Here is a 16690-nt window from a genome sequence, read left to right on the forward strand (position 1 = left end):
CAAAAATATTGCAACACAGCAGCAGCCATGAGGTGACCGTGCTTGCCGCCTCCTGCACCTCAACAATAATCAGACCCCCCTGAAAATAAGGCCAAGTGCTTATTTCAGGGGTCAAAAGAAAATAAGACTCTGCCTTATTTTCGGGAACACATGGTATCTAATTGTTGCCATTCATCAACCTCATAACCCAACCTGGTGCCCTCCAACTGTGGCGCAGTTTACATTTTCAAAATTGATTTCAAGATTTCAAAATTGATTTAAGGGAGGCTGACAGTTACGGGAATTGAAGTTAAGGTCTAGCTTAGACCTTCTTGCTTGAGATGGAAACCCATTCTTGCCCTGCAAGGAAAAAGCTTGCCTTTTGCAATGCTTTCCCATTGATTCTCCAAGACCAGACCAACTCAGTTCAGCCATGTCAATTGTGAGCTTATGAAGTCCAGCTGCCTCTTTTAATGTCTACTGAAAATAGTAGATTCCTGTTGTGGGCCTCAGTGCCAGCTGCAGGATTTGGTAACAGAGGTCCTGGCCAAACATTCTCAGTGGGCCTCTTTAACCTAGACAGCCCTAGAGTGCATTTTGTTATGCAAGTATGCTTGAGTGTGTGTGTGCACGCCTCGTAACGGATGTGTTACAAACATGTACGGCTGGAACACAACGTGCTCGTTTCAACTGTGCTGCTGCTATTAAAACAACAGTAATATTGGTCTTTCCCACCCCACCTCCCTCTTGTCCAGGAGCTGCAGAATGTAAAGTACTAAATATATATACAAACACAATGTTTTCTTCTCAGAAACAGAACTAACTAGAATCAGATGTCTTGCAATTTATGTCCTTCTTTTTAAAAAAACAAAATGTATTTTTTTTCCATTTCTGGTAATATAACCACTATGATCTGCACAGCAGGGCTTGCACTCACAAAAACTTTGAAGATGTTTAGATGTTCAGAAAACACAAAACGTTTGTGCTTTTTTACATGTGTATGTGAACCTCCATCCCTCCTTGATGTCTGTATGACTGGTGGTCAAATTTATAATTTCAGAAATGGAAGGCAATGTTCCTACATGGAGTATATCTTCCTCATAAGAATAAACAGCCATTCATTTTTTATGGGGAGGAAAGCAAAAGTTACACAGAGCAATATTGACAGAAGACTAAACTTGCTTCTCAGATAACCTTCTCCCTTGCTTTCAAGAATTGGCTGTTGTTTATCAAGATGCCCCTTAATCTGCATGTCTGCTTTTGGAGTTTTCTTTCTTGAGTGGGTTTACCCCTGTGCTGGAACTTGGGAGAAGAGAATGGAACTGGATGTATAAGTGTCATTGAATGGTGTCATGCAAAGCTTTAAAGAAGCTCCAGTCAAGGAACTAGAAGCTTACTACACTTCTTGTGGATAAAAGTTGGGTATCAATCAGGGGTGGGATTCTACTGATTCGGGCGAACTGGTAGCTCTGACTATCAGCTGGGAACTAACCTGTTTGCTCCAACTTTGAAGTGGGCCCACCCGCCCGCCTGCTTCTGTACTATACTCACCTATATTTCCTTTTCCGAAGCCCAGCTGATGGCGCAGCAGAGTGGATTGCTGCGCCTCAGCTGTTTTCCTCACCAGAAGTAATGAGTCAGGTATGTGTGTGAGCTCAGCGAACCGGTTGTCAAACTGGTAAGATCCCACCTCTGGTATCAATTTATGGAAGAAATAATAACAATCAGAATAAAACAGAAACAGGACCTTCATAGCTCAGAGAAATTTAGTGCTCTGTGAGGCTATTACTGAGGTGATACATTGGCAAGCGATTCCATGCTACATCAAGGATAAAGCTGAATCCTACTCACCACACAGCTGCCATTTCCTTGCCCCATCAAACGTTCTGCAGAACAAAAAGGGGTGACCAGAATAATTATTGATGTAAACATCACAGCTCAATTTTGATGGAAAAACAGATAATGTTGGAAAGGAGCAAGATGCCAAGACATTAACCGTTTAAAGATTGAGATTGCGATTTATTTTATTTATATGCCGCCCTATTCCCAGCGGGACTCAGGGCGGCGAACAACTCAAGGGGGAAAGGGAACACGAAAGTACAATACAAGCGATTAAAATAGCCAACAGCCACACAGGTCGAGAGGGGAAGGGAACTCATCAACCCCAGGCCTGCCGACACAGCCAGGTTTTAACGGCTTTTTGGAAGGCCTGGAGAGAGGTGAGGGTCCGAATCTCTGCGGGGAGTTCGTTCCAAAGGGCCGGAGCTGCCACAGAGAAGGCCCTCCCCCGGGTAGTAGCCAGATGGCATTGGCTGGTAGACGGAACCCGGAGGAGGCCAACCCTGTATGATCTAATGGGTCTTTGGGAGGTAATTGGCAGCAGGCGGTCTCTCAAGTACCCAGGTCAAACCAGAATGTACGGTATTTGTTTGTTCAAAATCATTAACCACCCATTTTAAATGTGAATGGTTGAGAGACCTAGGAATATCTAGCTTATCAAAGAGAAGGATTAGGAGGGACATGATAACTGTCTTCTAGTACTTGAGGGGTTGTCACAGTGAAGTGGAGATTGACTTATTCTCCAAAGCACTAGGACAAGTAATGAGTGGGAACTTGTTAAGGAGAGATCCAACCTAGGATAAATTTTCTGACAGTGAGAACAATCAATGGAATAGCTTGCCTCCTAGGGTTGTGGGTGTTCCATCACTGGAGGTTTTCAAAGACAAAACTGGACAATCATTTGACTGGGATGGCATAAGGTCTCCTGCCATCAGCATGGGGTTGGACTACAAGATGTGATTCAGTGTTCTATAAGTAGATGGTGAACAATCATAAAAAACTAAGTACAAGTACAGTAGTCCTCAATTTACAGCAACAATTGAGGAAAGGACATACCATTACCTCCTTAAGAACTGGAGGACTACTCCTTCCTCCAAGGAAGAATTAATCATCACCAAGACTCAGTCTCATGTTCTCTCCCAGGCAGCCTTGACCAGCTGGAGGGGGAGGGGGTATGGATCCAACACAAAGTGGTCAAACTAGCAGTAGCCCTATCCACTTCCTCAGATTCAACTAGATTGAACTCCCCCCCCCCTCCAGGCCATCTTTTCTTTAATGATTCTATTCCACTATTTCTTCGATATGGAATAGAACAGAACAGAATAACAAAGTTGTATGGGACCTTGGAGGTCTTCTAGTCCAACCCCCTGCTTAGGCAGGAAACTCTAGACCATTTCAGACAAATGGCTATCCAACATCTTCTTAAAGACTTCCAGTGTGGGGGCATTCACAACTTCCGGAGGCAAATTCTGTTCCACTGATTAATTGTTCTAACTGTCAGGAAGTTTCTCCTCAGTTCTAAGTTGCTTCTCTCCTTGATTAGTTTCCACCCATTGCTTCTTGTTCTGCCCTCAGGTGCTTTGGAGAATAGTTTGACTCCCTCTTCTTTGTGGCAACCCCTGAGATATTGGAACACTGTGATCATGTCTCCCCTAGTCCTTCATTTCATTAAACTAGACATACTGTGTACTACTCAACCCTCATAACATTCACCGGTTCTGCCCAAAGGCTGGAGTCCGACGTAGCAAAAACATGAGTGCCTTTGTCTGCTAGATGTGCTGCGTATTCCTCACAGTAACCCTGTAGGTGAATCCCAATATTACTCCTTTGAAGAAAAGACTGGGTCATCCAAAACAGGACTGCTGGGCAACTATCTGTGGGTGCAATAATGACAGAGAAATAATTACTGCTGCCCTCATGGTCATGCGGTAGGCTCCAACAGCAGCCATAGCTTGTGTTCTATCATCTTTGTTTCTTGTTGTTTTCCATTAGTCCTGTAGGTATGTGGCTCTCTTTAGTTTCCTTAATTCGTCCATATACCACGGAGGATTGTGGGAACCATGGGGTGCAGAGAGGCCACTCAGGCATAATCTGGTCCAAAACCACAGCTCCTGTCCCATTCCAAGGTTCAGTCAGACTACAATCCCAAGCTCCCTCTTAAATCCAATTGGGTCCGTCAGTTTCCTGCTTGATCTAATAGGTCCAGCTTTCTTGTGGAAAGGCTGAAGCCAGGGCCAGATTTAGATGAAAAGAGGCCCTAGGCTATTCCACTTATGAGGCCCTTTCACCTCCCATTTTTAAGTTTGTAAATTGCATGAGGGACAATAAAATACATCATTACTGTGATATATATTAATATATATCAATATATATAGCTGGCCTCCCGACGGAGGGTAGCTCTGCTCTGCGGCAAAGGCAGCGAGGCCAGCCGCCTCCCCTGCTGCGTTCAGCTGCCCAGCTCGGCCCCCTCGCCCTCACCTGCCTGGCTGCTGGTGGGCTCCGCGTTGATGGGGCGGCTACTGGGAGCGGCCACGCCTCTTGCTCGACCGCCGGTGCCAGGAACGTGGGCGGGCTCCCCAACTGCCGAGGCACTGGAACAATCTTAACCAATACATTTTTATGTTTGTTTATTAGTCATATGCATAGAATTTCTCCTTATTTTCGGTTCAGTGTCTTAGTGTTCACTGTTTTTAGAATAGTGTAATTTTAATTTTGCTAACAATTTGAATGTAGGCCCCTCTTGATCTTGAGGCCCTAGGCTGAAGCCTAGTTAGCCTATAGGAAAATCCAGCCCTGGCTGAAGCAGTGGTGGGATTCAGCCAGTTCGCACCTATTCGGTTGAACCGGCTGTTAACTTTCTAAGCAATTCGGAGCAGTTGTTGCAATAAATCTCCTTTTTTTTTTTTTCACTTTACAGGGCTAATCCTATAAGGAAAGCAGGAAGGAAACATTCTGGTGTTGTTTCTAGGCTAATCTTTATTCCCCTGCTTATAGAAACTGCCTCTCCAGCTAACCCTTCTTACATTGTAAAAGCTAAAGCGAAGTGCCCATCGATCTGCGTGACATTGAGTTGGCCACACCCACCCAGTCACATGACCCCCGAGGCACACCTATCTGGCTGGTTATTAAGGCAGAGAACTGGTTGTTAAATTATTTGAATCCCACCATTGGGCTGATGCCATCATCAGATCACTCTCTAAGGCTCACCAGGTTGTGATCTGATGATGACAGGGGAGAAACTATCTCCCCCAATTCCAGAGCACCCTGCCATCCTTCCAGCAGAAAAAAGCAGCTCAGGTGAATGAACTTCTAATATGCATCAGGCCCTGGATGTGTTGGGAGAAGCTCATGGCTGTCATGGTAGCCATGTGCCTCTGAGCTATCTGAGACCCTGCAACCAGAGAAGGCAAGTCGAAATCCCCCAAGAACCATAATCCTGGGGCACTCCACCACCTACCAACTCAGGGGGTCAAGGATCTCAGGCAGGAAGGTTGCTATGCAGCAGACAGCTGGTACAATAGCAACAGTGCCCAACTTGACGAATAGAGTCTTGTACTCATCAATCTGAGGGTCAGCAACCTTAAATGCCTCCCAGGTATCTTGGATAACCACTGCCACGCCACCAACTCTACCCTGGGGACATGGCCGGTGCCACACATGGAACTCAGCTGAGCACATCTTAGAGAGGGGAAAACACACACACACACACACACACACAACCGTCACACTCAGGTCTCGGTAATTCATGCCTGGTCATCCCTTCACTGACGATCTTTGGTCATATTTCTCACTAGCTGTCACTATCTGTATTCACAATAATCACATTCACATAATTGCCTTCCCAAGTTTATTGTTAACCAATCTGAAATGAATCCACATCTTCTAAACTCCTTAACGCAAAGCAGAGCCTCTCCTCCATACCAAAAAATGAAAAAGTCTATGTTGGCAGTCCTAAAACAATGGTTGCACACATACCGACGGCTAGCATTTTGCATCATCTCTTTTACCACATGAACTTGGGAAAAATACCACAAGCGAGCTTTCAAAGCTCCTCATAGGGACCCCTGGAGTGCAGGGAAGCTGTCATTACCCTCCAGACAAAAGAAAAGAGTCTCTCTCCTTGCTTTGTGACGGGATAAAGTGAGACAGAAGGGTCCGGGCAAAAAGAAGAGGGTGAACTCTTCAGGGGTCAAGGAGGCAGGGGAGGAGGAGGAGGAGGAGGAGAAGCGATCGGTTGGGCTCCTTACTGTGACTCATTCTTCTCCAGATGGCCTGGACAAGCCCATCTGTGTCTCCCCAGGGTCACACAGGCCAGTTCCTCTGCTTTAGAAGGGTAACTGTTCTTGACAATGAGGCCAAAGGGCAAAGGCAGGGGGGGAGGCTCCTGCCAAAGGGGAAAACCCCCATTGTCCCATTTAGCCCAAGGCCAGCAGCACCAGATGTGCAGGGGAGAAAGAGAGAGAGGGAGGGAGGGAGGGAGGGAGAGAGAGAGAGATAGGTAGGTAGGTGTAAAAAGGACAGGTATGAATGATCACCTTCCATTGCTTCCATAGCATCTCTAGCAGTGACCTCAATGCCGGAACAAGAATCAGGCTAGTTAGTCTTCCTAGCAAAACAATCGCAATTTCAGTGGAGCCCTACCCCCGCCTCCATCCCCTTGGATAATTCAAATGTTTACTTAAAGGTAAAGGTAAAGGTTCCCCTCGCACATATGTGCTAGTCATTCCTGACTCTAGGGGGCGGCCCTCATCTACGTTTCAAAGCCAAAGAGCCAGTGCTGTCCGAAGATATCTCCATGGTCATGTGGCTGGCATGACTAAACGCTGAAGGTGCAGGGAGCGCTGTTACTTTCCCACCAAAGGTCGTCCCTATTTTTCTACTTGCATTGTTCAAATGCTTTCGGACTGCTAGTTTGGCAGAAGCTGGGACAAGTAATGGGAGCTCACTCTGTTAATGGCGCTAGGGATTCGAACTACCTAACTGCCAGCATTTCTGATTGACAAGCTCAGTGTCTTAGCCACTGAGACACTGCTTCCCTACCTTTACTTAGGGGGTTCAATATTTTTCTTTTCTGGATTTCTTGCTTATAGCAGCATAGTTATAACTAGTGGTAATAAACATTTATGTCTGATTTTATTTGAGTGGCAATATAGCACAACCCTAGATATGTTTACTCTGGTCAGTCTCTTCCAAGGCTAGCTGATTTCATGAATCCATCACCCTTACAACTTAAGAGACTTGTACAGTTTTAGAAACCTTGTTTTAAAAATACAACATTTGGAACTGACTTAAGACTATCTTTGATGTGATATTGACTTAAAATGTTTTTTAAAAGATACAGATTTACATGTGTACTAAAGAAAGAAAAACATGCGAACAGCAGGAAACAATAAAAATAAAAGCTAAGTTGGACTTTCCTCCCAAATATCCATCTAAATAAAAAGCAGTTTGACCAATAATTCTTTGTTTACTTGCCAGAGAGTAAGCACCATTTCATCCATCATAACATCCTAGATTTACATTGTTCACTCTCTTTGCATGGGAAGCCTTCCTTTGCAGCCATGATTAAAAAGGCATTGAAGACATTTTTCCTCTTGAATGGAGGAGAAATTTATAAAAAATATATATAATAGCATTTGGGGAAATTCTATATTAGAATAGAGATAGTCCTCGAATTACAACCACAGTTGAGCTCAAAATTTCTGTTGAACGTGGAACATAGAATAGAGTTGGAAGGGACCATGGAAGACTTCCAGTCCAACCCCTGCTTGAGCAGGAGACCTTATTCCATTTCAGACAAATGGTTGTCCAGTCTCTTTTTGGAAGGCTTTAGTAATGGAGCCCCCACAACTCCTGAAGGCAAGCTATAGCTATGCAAAACATTTTCAATGCCCTTCTAACTTTAAACGAAGTAGAACTTTTGTATGAATTATACATAAATGGACTATTGTAAGTTAAGGACTACCTGAATAAGGTAAAATCTTATTCAAGTCATGCTTGCCCCTGTTGACATGGAGATTAAGTTTTCTTGACTATAATCTGGAAGTTCACTTTGCGAATCCATTTTTTCCTAGAGGATTACTTACTTCCCAGTCTAGCATAGTGTCACGGAATTCCTTGGTGGTCCCCCATCCCAGGAGTACTCAGGCTCAAGCCTTCTAAGCTTTGGAGCCCAGATATGATCAGCCAGGTGCTGCCACCTGCTGAGACATTTCAGTGGACCAAACATATTCTTACATTTCTGTGCTGGTCTCTCACTTCCTCTTTCTCACACAGGCGCACGCGCACACACAATATTTGGCAATATGGGAAACGACATTATACCTAGCTAGCTTCACACCTTGTACTAAACTAAAACGGTGTTTAATTTTGGCTTGCGTAGGTGCTTGAAATTAGCTGTGAAGTATCCTAGGTTACTTGTTCAACAAACCATGGTAAAAACAGACCATGCAATGTGGAAATCTAGTCACTGAAATAAATCAATGATTCCGTTAGATTAGGAGTGTCCAACCCATGGACCTCACGCAGCTCTGGAGAGCGAGTAATGTGGCCCCACAAAATCATAAACGTTTAACATTATTATGTAATTTTTAGCATTTTTTAGCGATACTATATATTTTATATGCAGCCCAAGACAATCCCTCTTTACTCAATGCAGCCCAGGCAAGCCAAAAGGCTGGTCGCCCGTGGATTAGATCATTGTTTATCCTGGTAAGGATAGAGAGTAAATCAAATCTGTTGGTAGACCTGATTTGCAGAAGATCAAAAAGATATACCAATTGCCTTGTAATTGTAACAGTTAAAAACTCCTCCCACTCCCACTAAAAAACCCTTCATATTATTCAAGAGTATATTTTGTGTGTGGAAAAGGTATGAGATTTTATATTTAAAATAAATTTCCAGGCTGATAGTTTAATTCTGTAATAATGTCTTGCAGCAAGCTAGATTTGGCTAACGCTGGGAATCTAGTTATAGATCCACCAGAAATAATTTTATATAGACTCAATCAGATTTCTCCAGAATTTCAGAGTTGCTTTCTTCTGAAGATTCTGGTCACTGAAGTTAGGATCTTCCCAGCGGTGGGTTGCAGGTGGTACGCCCCGGTACGGGCATACCGAGCCTGCCCGGAGCACCGGATACCGTTCCGGTACAGTGCTCCGAGGGCTCACCCGCCTGCCCAAGCTCCTTACCGTGGTTGAAAGATTTCGACGCTTCTGTGCACGCCCGTGGCGTGTGCAGCGCCTGCGCGATGCTCCACTGAGCAGCTGGAGTGTTGTGGAGGCTTGCGGAACCGTCGTTTGCAGCTACAACGCATGTGGGCGGCACCAGGCCCTTTCCAATCATACTAGTTGGAACGGGATCCGGAACCCACCACTGGATGTTCTGTATCCGTGCAAGGTGTGTGCACGAGTAGCTTTAGTTTAGACTGCCATATCATGGGACTAACTACAGAGGAATGGCACAAAGGCATAATAAAGGTGTGTATAAAGGCATGTAAACAGTAGTGAAATTCATTTTTTTTTTACTACCGGTTCTGCGGGTATGGCTTGGTGGGTGTGGCAGAAGAAGGATACTGCAAAATCCACATTCCCTCCCCACTCCTGGGGGAAAGATATTGCAAAATCTCCATTCCCACCCCACTCTGGGGCCAGCCAGAGGTGGTATTTGCTGGTTCTCCAAACTACTCAAAATTTCCACTACCGCTTCTCCAGAACTGGTCAGAATCTGCTGAATTTCACCCCTGCATGTAAACAACCATTCCTGTTTGGCAGATTCCACACTGCAAGGCCTAGTCCCAGGAACATGACCTGCTTGTGGAATATCCTCCAAGGCAGGTAGCTAGTTTTTGTGGCGAAGAGACTTTTGGTCTAAACCACAAAGGCATCTTTAGGGGACCTACTTCCTCATTGCTAGGGCTGCTTCCTTTCCCATCACAAAGAACACCATCAGCATTCAAGGTTCAAGCTCTGCCATATGTTTTTCCATGGAACGGTAGAAGCAGATTTTGGAGATCCAGCTGCAAAAGAAGAAGCGTGTTCTGACATAGGCTGAAATAAAGTCCTTTGGGGGCGGGGTGTAAAGATTCTGGCTTATAAAATCAAGGTTCAGGCCTATCTACTGCAATTCTGACATTCCTTTATTCCTCTCTTTATATGTCCTGCCTTAGTCGTAATCTAAATCAACTTTCTACAGATATTAAGGTAAAGGTTCCCCTTACATATATGTGCTAGTCTTCCCGACTCTAGGGGGCGGTGCTCATCTCCGTTTCAAAGCCAAAGAGCCAGCGTTGTCCAAAAACGTCTCCATGGTCCCATGGCCGGCATGACTAAACGCTGAAGGCGCACGGAATGCTGTTACCTTCCCACGAAAGTGGTTACTTGAAGAGCCAAGGTGGCACAGTGGTTAAATGCAGCACTGCAGGCTACTGCTAGATCAGCAGGTCAGCGGTTCAAATCTCACCGGCTCAGGGTTGACTCAGCCTTCCATCCTTCCGAGGTGGGTAAAATGAGGACCCAGATTGTTGGGGGCAATATGCTGACTCTCTGTAAACCGCTTAGAGAGGCCTGAAAGGCCTATGAAGCGGTATATAAGTCTACTGCTATTGCTATTGCTATTGTTACTATTTTTCTACCTGCATTTTTACATGCTTTCAAACTGCTAGTTTGACAGAAGCTGGGACAAGTAATGGGAGCTCACTTCGTTACACGGCCCTAGGGATTCGAACCACCAAACTGCCAACCTTTCTGATCAATAAGCTCAGTGTCTTAGTCAGGGGTAATATATTACCAGTTTGGACGGGTTTGCCTGAACCGGTAGTAAAAATGCTACTGGTTCGCCCGAACTGGTAGTAAAATAAATGAAACCGGTTGGTGTGAACTGGTTTTTCCAATGATTAGCTGTGCCACATGATTTATATTAGCTAGAAAGCAGGATTTTCTGCTTTCTAACTAATATAAATTGTGTGGTACAGCGGATTCCACCCCCTCGCTGTTAACTTATCTTACTTTTTTGACGCTCTGCGCATGTAGAGATACTGCGAATGCACAGTGGTTGCACGTGTGTGCACGTGCTCACATTGCTACTGAACCAGTAGCAAAGGTAGGCGCATTTCACCCCTGGTCTTATCCACTGAGCCACCACGTTCCTTCCACTACAACTATTACTACGGTTCATAAACTGGCATTCTAGTTTATTTCAGATGTAACAGAAAACTGCAGTTTAGCCCCTCTAAATGCAATATCCTTAGCCACAAGTTGGAAATTGCAGTTTTATTTTTCAATGGTGCCTATATTAGTTCTTTCCAGATCCTTTTCCTGAAAGTTCCTCTCCTCCAACAGATGAAGCCAGGGAAAGGCTCTGATCTGGAATAACAACGGCTACAATCCAGGCAGGGAGAGGAGGACCCACAATCTCTGCAATATGCTCCTTGGTGTTCTTATGTAACAGGGTCAGCACAGCAGCCATTTTTCCCCCCAAAGCATTTCCTCTACACTTCTCTGAGGTTAATTTGACTCTGTTCTATGTGTTACAGCAAATGCGATACATGGTATGTATTTACATACCAAATACAGAGTGGTATTTACTAGGGGACACAAAGCTTCATATGAATCATAAGGTTTCATTTCAGTTCTGACCAAATGTTAACTCTGCTTGCTTTGGAGCTGAATGTCAACAGCGACGAAAAGAAAGAGAAGAGTGATCAACTAGCTGATTCTACATTAGCACTCAAATGGGCCTATGCCGTTTGCCTACTGCCTTTCTTTGGTTTTTTTTCTTAGGACAAATAGTTAAGACTTGTCGGTTTTTCAACCAATCACATCCTTTGCAATTTTTAAAACTCTTTTATTTTTTCCCCAAATCTAACTGGTGGGTTTTTAGTGGAACATAAGAAGTTACAGAAATGCGACCAGAAATATTGACTAGTGCTATTTTAACCATTCTAAAACCAAGCAGGGAAACGTGTTAAGGCTGAGGTGTAAAAATGCACGCGGGGGCCTGAATTATATAAAAATGGCATATATTGTAGTAAGGGTTTTCATCTAATAAAAGTTACCAACTTCTTCGGAGTTCCGCCTGCTTCCCCGTCTATAAATACACCCCCCTTCCGGAAAAAAAAAGAGGGCAGATACATCCACGAGAACAAACAAGACTACAAGACGGGACGACTTTAATCGTGGGTTTACAAGAGACTTCGCAAAGCAGAGCCATCGTTTCCTGTTCGTTTTATTTAGAACCGACTTTCAACTTTTTTTTTTTTTTAAATAAAAAGGGCCAGATTCTCGGGGAAGGCGCCGACCTGCAGTTTTAAGAACCACTGGGCGGGCCCGTCAACGTAGTACGCTTGGTCTGCTTTTTAATTTTTCTTTTACTCCAAATATAGTCCAGGAACGTATCAGGGTCTACAGTAACCCGAGGAACAGAAGGATCGACTTTCCTTCTCCCTGGAGAGCTGTAACATTCCTTGCAGTAATTTAATTTTTTTTTTTTAAATTTTCTTCCACTCGGAGGGCGTTGCAACCTCCCGAACATAAACTTCAAAATCTTCAGTTCCTCTCCTCCCCCGCCCCCAACTCCCTCCCCTCCCCTCCCGCCAGCGGTGCCTGTCGGGAGAAGCCAGTCGTCCTACAAGGCGGCCAGCCCCCAAAGGGGCGTGGCCACCCCTGCCCTTCTCTTTCCTCCGGCGGCGCCTGGAATGTTTGTTAGGTAAACACCGCATAGTAGAGTTTTTAGCCTCGCCTCCTCCGCTCTCCCCTCGCTCGCTCTCTCTCCCTCTCGCTCTGAGCCAATGGAAAGGCTGGAGCGGTTTCAAGGCTACTCCCTGTGTAAGAGAGCCGCTGGGCTGGTGGTAACAAAATAACAAAAGCGTCGAAGGTTGCAAGAGTAACGGGGCTTCTTGCAACCCCCCATCACCCCACCCTCCTCGGCTTCGCTCCCCGTTTTGGGCCCATATGCACGGCGGAGAGTCCGTTTTGGGTCCCGATTCGTGGGAAGCCCACCGGGCGGAAGCGAAGCGCAAAAAGGATCCGGAGCTCGCTTGTTGTTGATCTGGAGGGAGAGGACTGGAAACCGCCTCCTGTGTCCCATTTCCTCGCGCCCGCGCGTGTGTTGTGTTGCGTGTGTGTGCGAGAGAGAGATTGTGTGTGGGGTTGCCCCCCCCCCACCCCGCACCTTTGCTTCAGCCCTGGATTCTCCATGTTGGACCCGATCTGAGGAGCATCTACATCTCTGCCTTTGCAAAGAGCTGACTCCTCGGCTTTGCAACTGAAGGAGGAACGGGGCGGACTCCCTTCTCCATCGCGCCCATTCCTTCTCTTGCTTCCTCTCCCCCCCCCCCGTCCCCACTCCTCCTCCTCCTCGGATATTTCCCTCCTCCGGACTAAAGGATCCCCAGGGTCTGTGGGATTGTTAGATGGAAAGCCGGTCTATCATCACCCAAGTGCAGAGGGACGAAGCCTTGGTCTTTTCAAAACAAGGTAAGGGCGAAGTTGAAGTTGGAAACTTGTTTTCTTCCTAGCTGGCCACCCGTCCTGGCGTGGGGGGGGGGGAGGGAGAGGGAGGAAGAGACTCCCCTCTCTTCCCCCTCCCCACTTAAAACAGCCTCGGTTTAAAAAAAAGTGCGCGCGCGGGTGGTTCACTACTACTTGATCCAATGCAATAATAATAATATAACAATAAAGGAGGAACTCTGAAGTTCTGGCGTGGGTGGAAAGGAGGAGATGCTTGTTTCTTAAAAAAAAAATACTTTCCTACCAAATTGTGGGGAGGGGACGCGCGTTTTTTAAGAGAAAAAAAAAAGCTTCCCCCTCCTCTTCGCGTTCTGATGTATCGCGTAGAGCTGCGAATGTCAGTCAATCCGTTTCGATTTTTTTTATGGGTGGGGGGGGGAGGTAGTGACAGGTCTGTGCGAGGACTCTCCTCCCCTCCCTTCCCCAAATGTCGAACTCGACCGGGCACTGTGCGGGGTGGGTGGGTGGTGGGAGAAGTGAACTTGGTTTGCCTCCCCTGGGAACGGCCTTGTTTTTCCCCTCGGTTTTCCCCCGTTCCCGCGCCTTCCTCCCACCCCGCCTGGTCCGAGGGAGGAAGGGCAGGCAGGGGAGAAATTGGGGCGCTTCTTGCATAGACATCGCGCTCCCTTAATGAGGAAGGGAGAAAACTCTGGACGTTTGTTTTTCACCCATCTCTCCCCCCCCCCCGCTTGTAGCTCTTCCGCGCCTGCGTAGCTAAACAGGCACTTGAACCCCTTCCAAACGTTGCTCTTAAATCGTTCCGGATCTGGAGCGGGTGGGTGGGTGGTTTTTGTTTTTTTTGTACCCGCCCTTCAAATCCCAAATTTTAAGTCACATTGGAATCAGTTTTTTTTAATTTTTTTTGCCCACCCCAGGTCTTTTCCTAGCGTCTAAAATGAAGACGAAGCCATTACGTTGACATACACAAGCACGCACACACCCCTTAAAAAGACCGAAAGTGTCAATGACGGCATAGCCATATTCTCTACGCGAACGACTTTTCGTGCTTACAATATATTCCGGGGAATGTAGTCATGTAGTACTACGAGGGCTTTTGAGGTTGACAATCCGGATCACATTTACTATCGAGCGAGGAAACGGGGCTACCGAACAGGTTTCCTCCGGATAGTTTAATCATGCTACCATTGGGTGGACGGCGAAAATGCCCGTTTCCTAAAGCGTTTGAGACTTGTATTTTCAGTATCCTAAAAAAGAAAAAGAAAAACATTGCTTTCCTTTTTGGAGGTCCGCACAGGATTGGATGAGATCGTTGCGTTTTAATGTTGCCACCTATTTATGTTGCTTTTCTCCTACCCCCCCCCCTTTCGTTTGTGCTGTGTTTATTCAGCTGATGTTGGCTAACCAGATTTTTCCGCTTCGCTATTGGCCAAACGACTCCGCCTCCCCTTGCGCGTTCTTGACAGAAAGGGTCTCGAGGAGAAGCAACGGGGAGCGGTGGGGGTGGGAAGGCTGGACAACTTGTCCTCTGCTGGGTGCCACTTAATTGCTCTCCAGTTGCAAATCTCCTAGATTCGCTGTACCTCCACTCTCTCTCTAGATAAATGAATGCAGGAATCAATTCCACCCCCACCCCTCAATAACCTTGCAGATTTACATGCAGCTAAATATGCAAAAGTTGTCCCAGATGCATTCCGGCACCTCTTCCCAAACTGTTGCCTTCCAGGTGGTTTGTCAACTGTGGGAGTTGCAATCCTACGCCGTATCAGGATGTCAGGTTAGGGCAGGCATCTTGGGAGGATTGGGCATACCTGCCCTCTTGTTAAGCTGAAGAGGGAATGAAAAATGGAGTTTTATTTTTGCATTATGTTCTTAATTCTGGGCTGTGTCTCCCACCTAATACAGCTATTATGAGTCCAGATTATTTTAGTCCCAACTGCTTCTGATTCTTTCGCATTTATGATTTGTGAATAACAATCTAAATCATCTAATCATCGATAACATCCCATTATTTTGTCACTGGTCTTGATAAAAGTTTGCCAGATCAAAAAAATTGGATGCTCCGCAGTGCCGCAGAGCTGGATGTGTTTTGTGATGGAATCTGAATTTCAGATGTTCCAAAAGAAGGGGTCATTCGTCAAATTCTCTTGATACCGGTCTTTACAAGAAGGAAGGTTGTGGGGGAGGGGGGAGGTTGGAAAGTTCTTATTTGCCAAGAACTCAAACCTGATTACCTGAATAGATAGATGCAGTAGGTGTCAAGAAAAGTGAAAGGGACTGCTTTGGAGAAAGCAAAGTAATCCTGTGCACAATGATTCTGGAGGAAGACCCAAAAAAACAATAGGTCCTTAGAGTAAGATTAAAAGGCTGAAGAGAAAGGAAAATAGCTGGTGTTAAAAGATTTGCTTTGGAGTAAACAGTCATGTATAAAATTGAATTGGTGCATTTAATGAAGTGCTTGATCATATTCTTCTCCCCCCCCCCCCCCACCTGCTTCTCCTCAGTGCCTGGAACAGTTTCGTTGCCAGATCTCCGCTTGCCCTCCTCCCCTCCCCTTTTTTTTTCTCCTTTTCTTTTTAAAGTTGTCTCTTTTCAGGGAAATGGAGGTTTTGGTGGCAGCCATCCAGGGAAGCTTGGATATGGAAGCCTCTGGTGAACAAACAAGATGCAAATTAAACTAAGACCTTAGGAGGGCCTGCCAAAGTACATTTAAGCCCACTAGCCAGTTTCCGAATACTGCAGCTCTCCTCTCCCCTGTAATTTTAACAGGCAGTGTTCTCTGCAATCTTTCTTGATCAAGGAATGTGAATAAAGGTTTGTAGGAGGACTTGTTGATAAAGGCCTTGGGGCAAAGCCTGGGGACTGGGTGCATTTCGTTAGCAATCTGTATAGGTGGCATCAAATAGAGAATGCAGGTTGTTGCTTTTTTTACTTGGTGAATTGGCAGTCAGGTGAGGATTTCTACTCTTGGGAGGGGATCCTGGATTCTGAACCAGGTCTCTATTTTCTGATGCTAGCTTTTTTTTTTAATTGAAAGGGAACCAGTTTGGTGTAGTACTTAAGGCATAGGCATAGGAGGGGCGAGATGGTGAGTTCTAGTTCTGTCCTAGGTACAAAGTCAGCTGGGGGATCTTGGGCAAGTCATTTCTCTCAGCCCTAAGAATAGGCAGTGGCCAACCACTTTTGAAAACCCTTACCAAGAAAAACTGCAGGAATCGGGTAGTCTTCAAGAATCAAACGCAATTGAATAGAAAAGTTACTGAAATGTACTATAGCAATAGCACTTAGAATTATATACTGCTTCATAGTGCTTTACTGCCCTCTCCAAGCAGCTTACAAATGTCACCAATAATCTGAGTCCTCATTTTACCGACCTTGGAAGGATGGAAGACTGAGTTAACCTTGAG

General features: G+C 45.6%; 1 protein-coding gene across 2 annotated transcripts in view; it reads left to right on the plus strand.

Annotated features, from left to right (window-relative positions):
• Positions 1-12565: 12565 nt before the first annotated feature.
• Positions 12566-16690, plus strand: part of CTDSP2 (CTD small phosphatase 2) — a 52806-nt gene continuing 48681 nt past the window's right edge. Inside the window, exon 1 of one of the 2 annotated variants that reach the window (XM_032212114.1) lies at positions 12566-13292. In XM_032212114.1, the coding sequence (XP_032068005.1) occupies positions 13229-13292 (64 nt within the window). In that variant the 5' untranslated portion in view covers positions 12566-13228. The remainder of the gene's footprint in view (positions 13293-16690) is intronic. The other variant, XM_032212115.1, reaches the window with a different exon arrangement.

The sequence above is a fragment of the Thamnophis elegans genome, chromosome 2 (genome assembly GCF_009769535.1).
Source record: "Thamnophis elegans isolate rThaEle1 chromosome 2, rThaEle1.pri, whole genome shotgun sequence".
Lineage (NCBI taxonomy): Eukaryota > Metazoa > Chordata > Lepidosauria > Squamata > Colubridae > Thamnophis > Thamnophis elegans.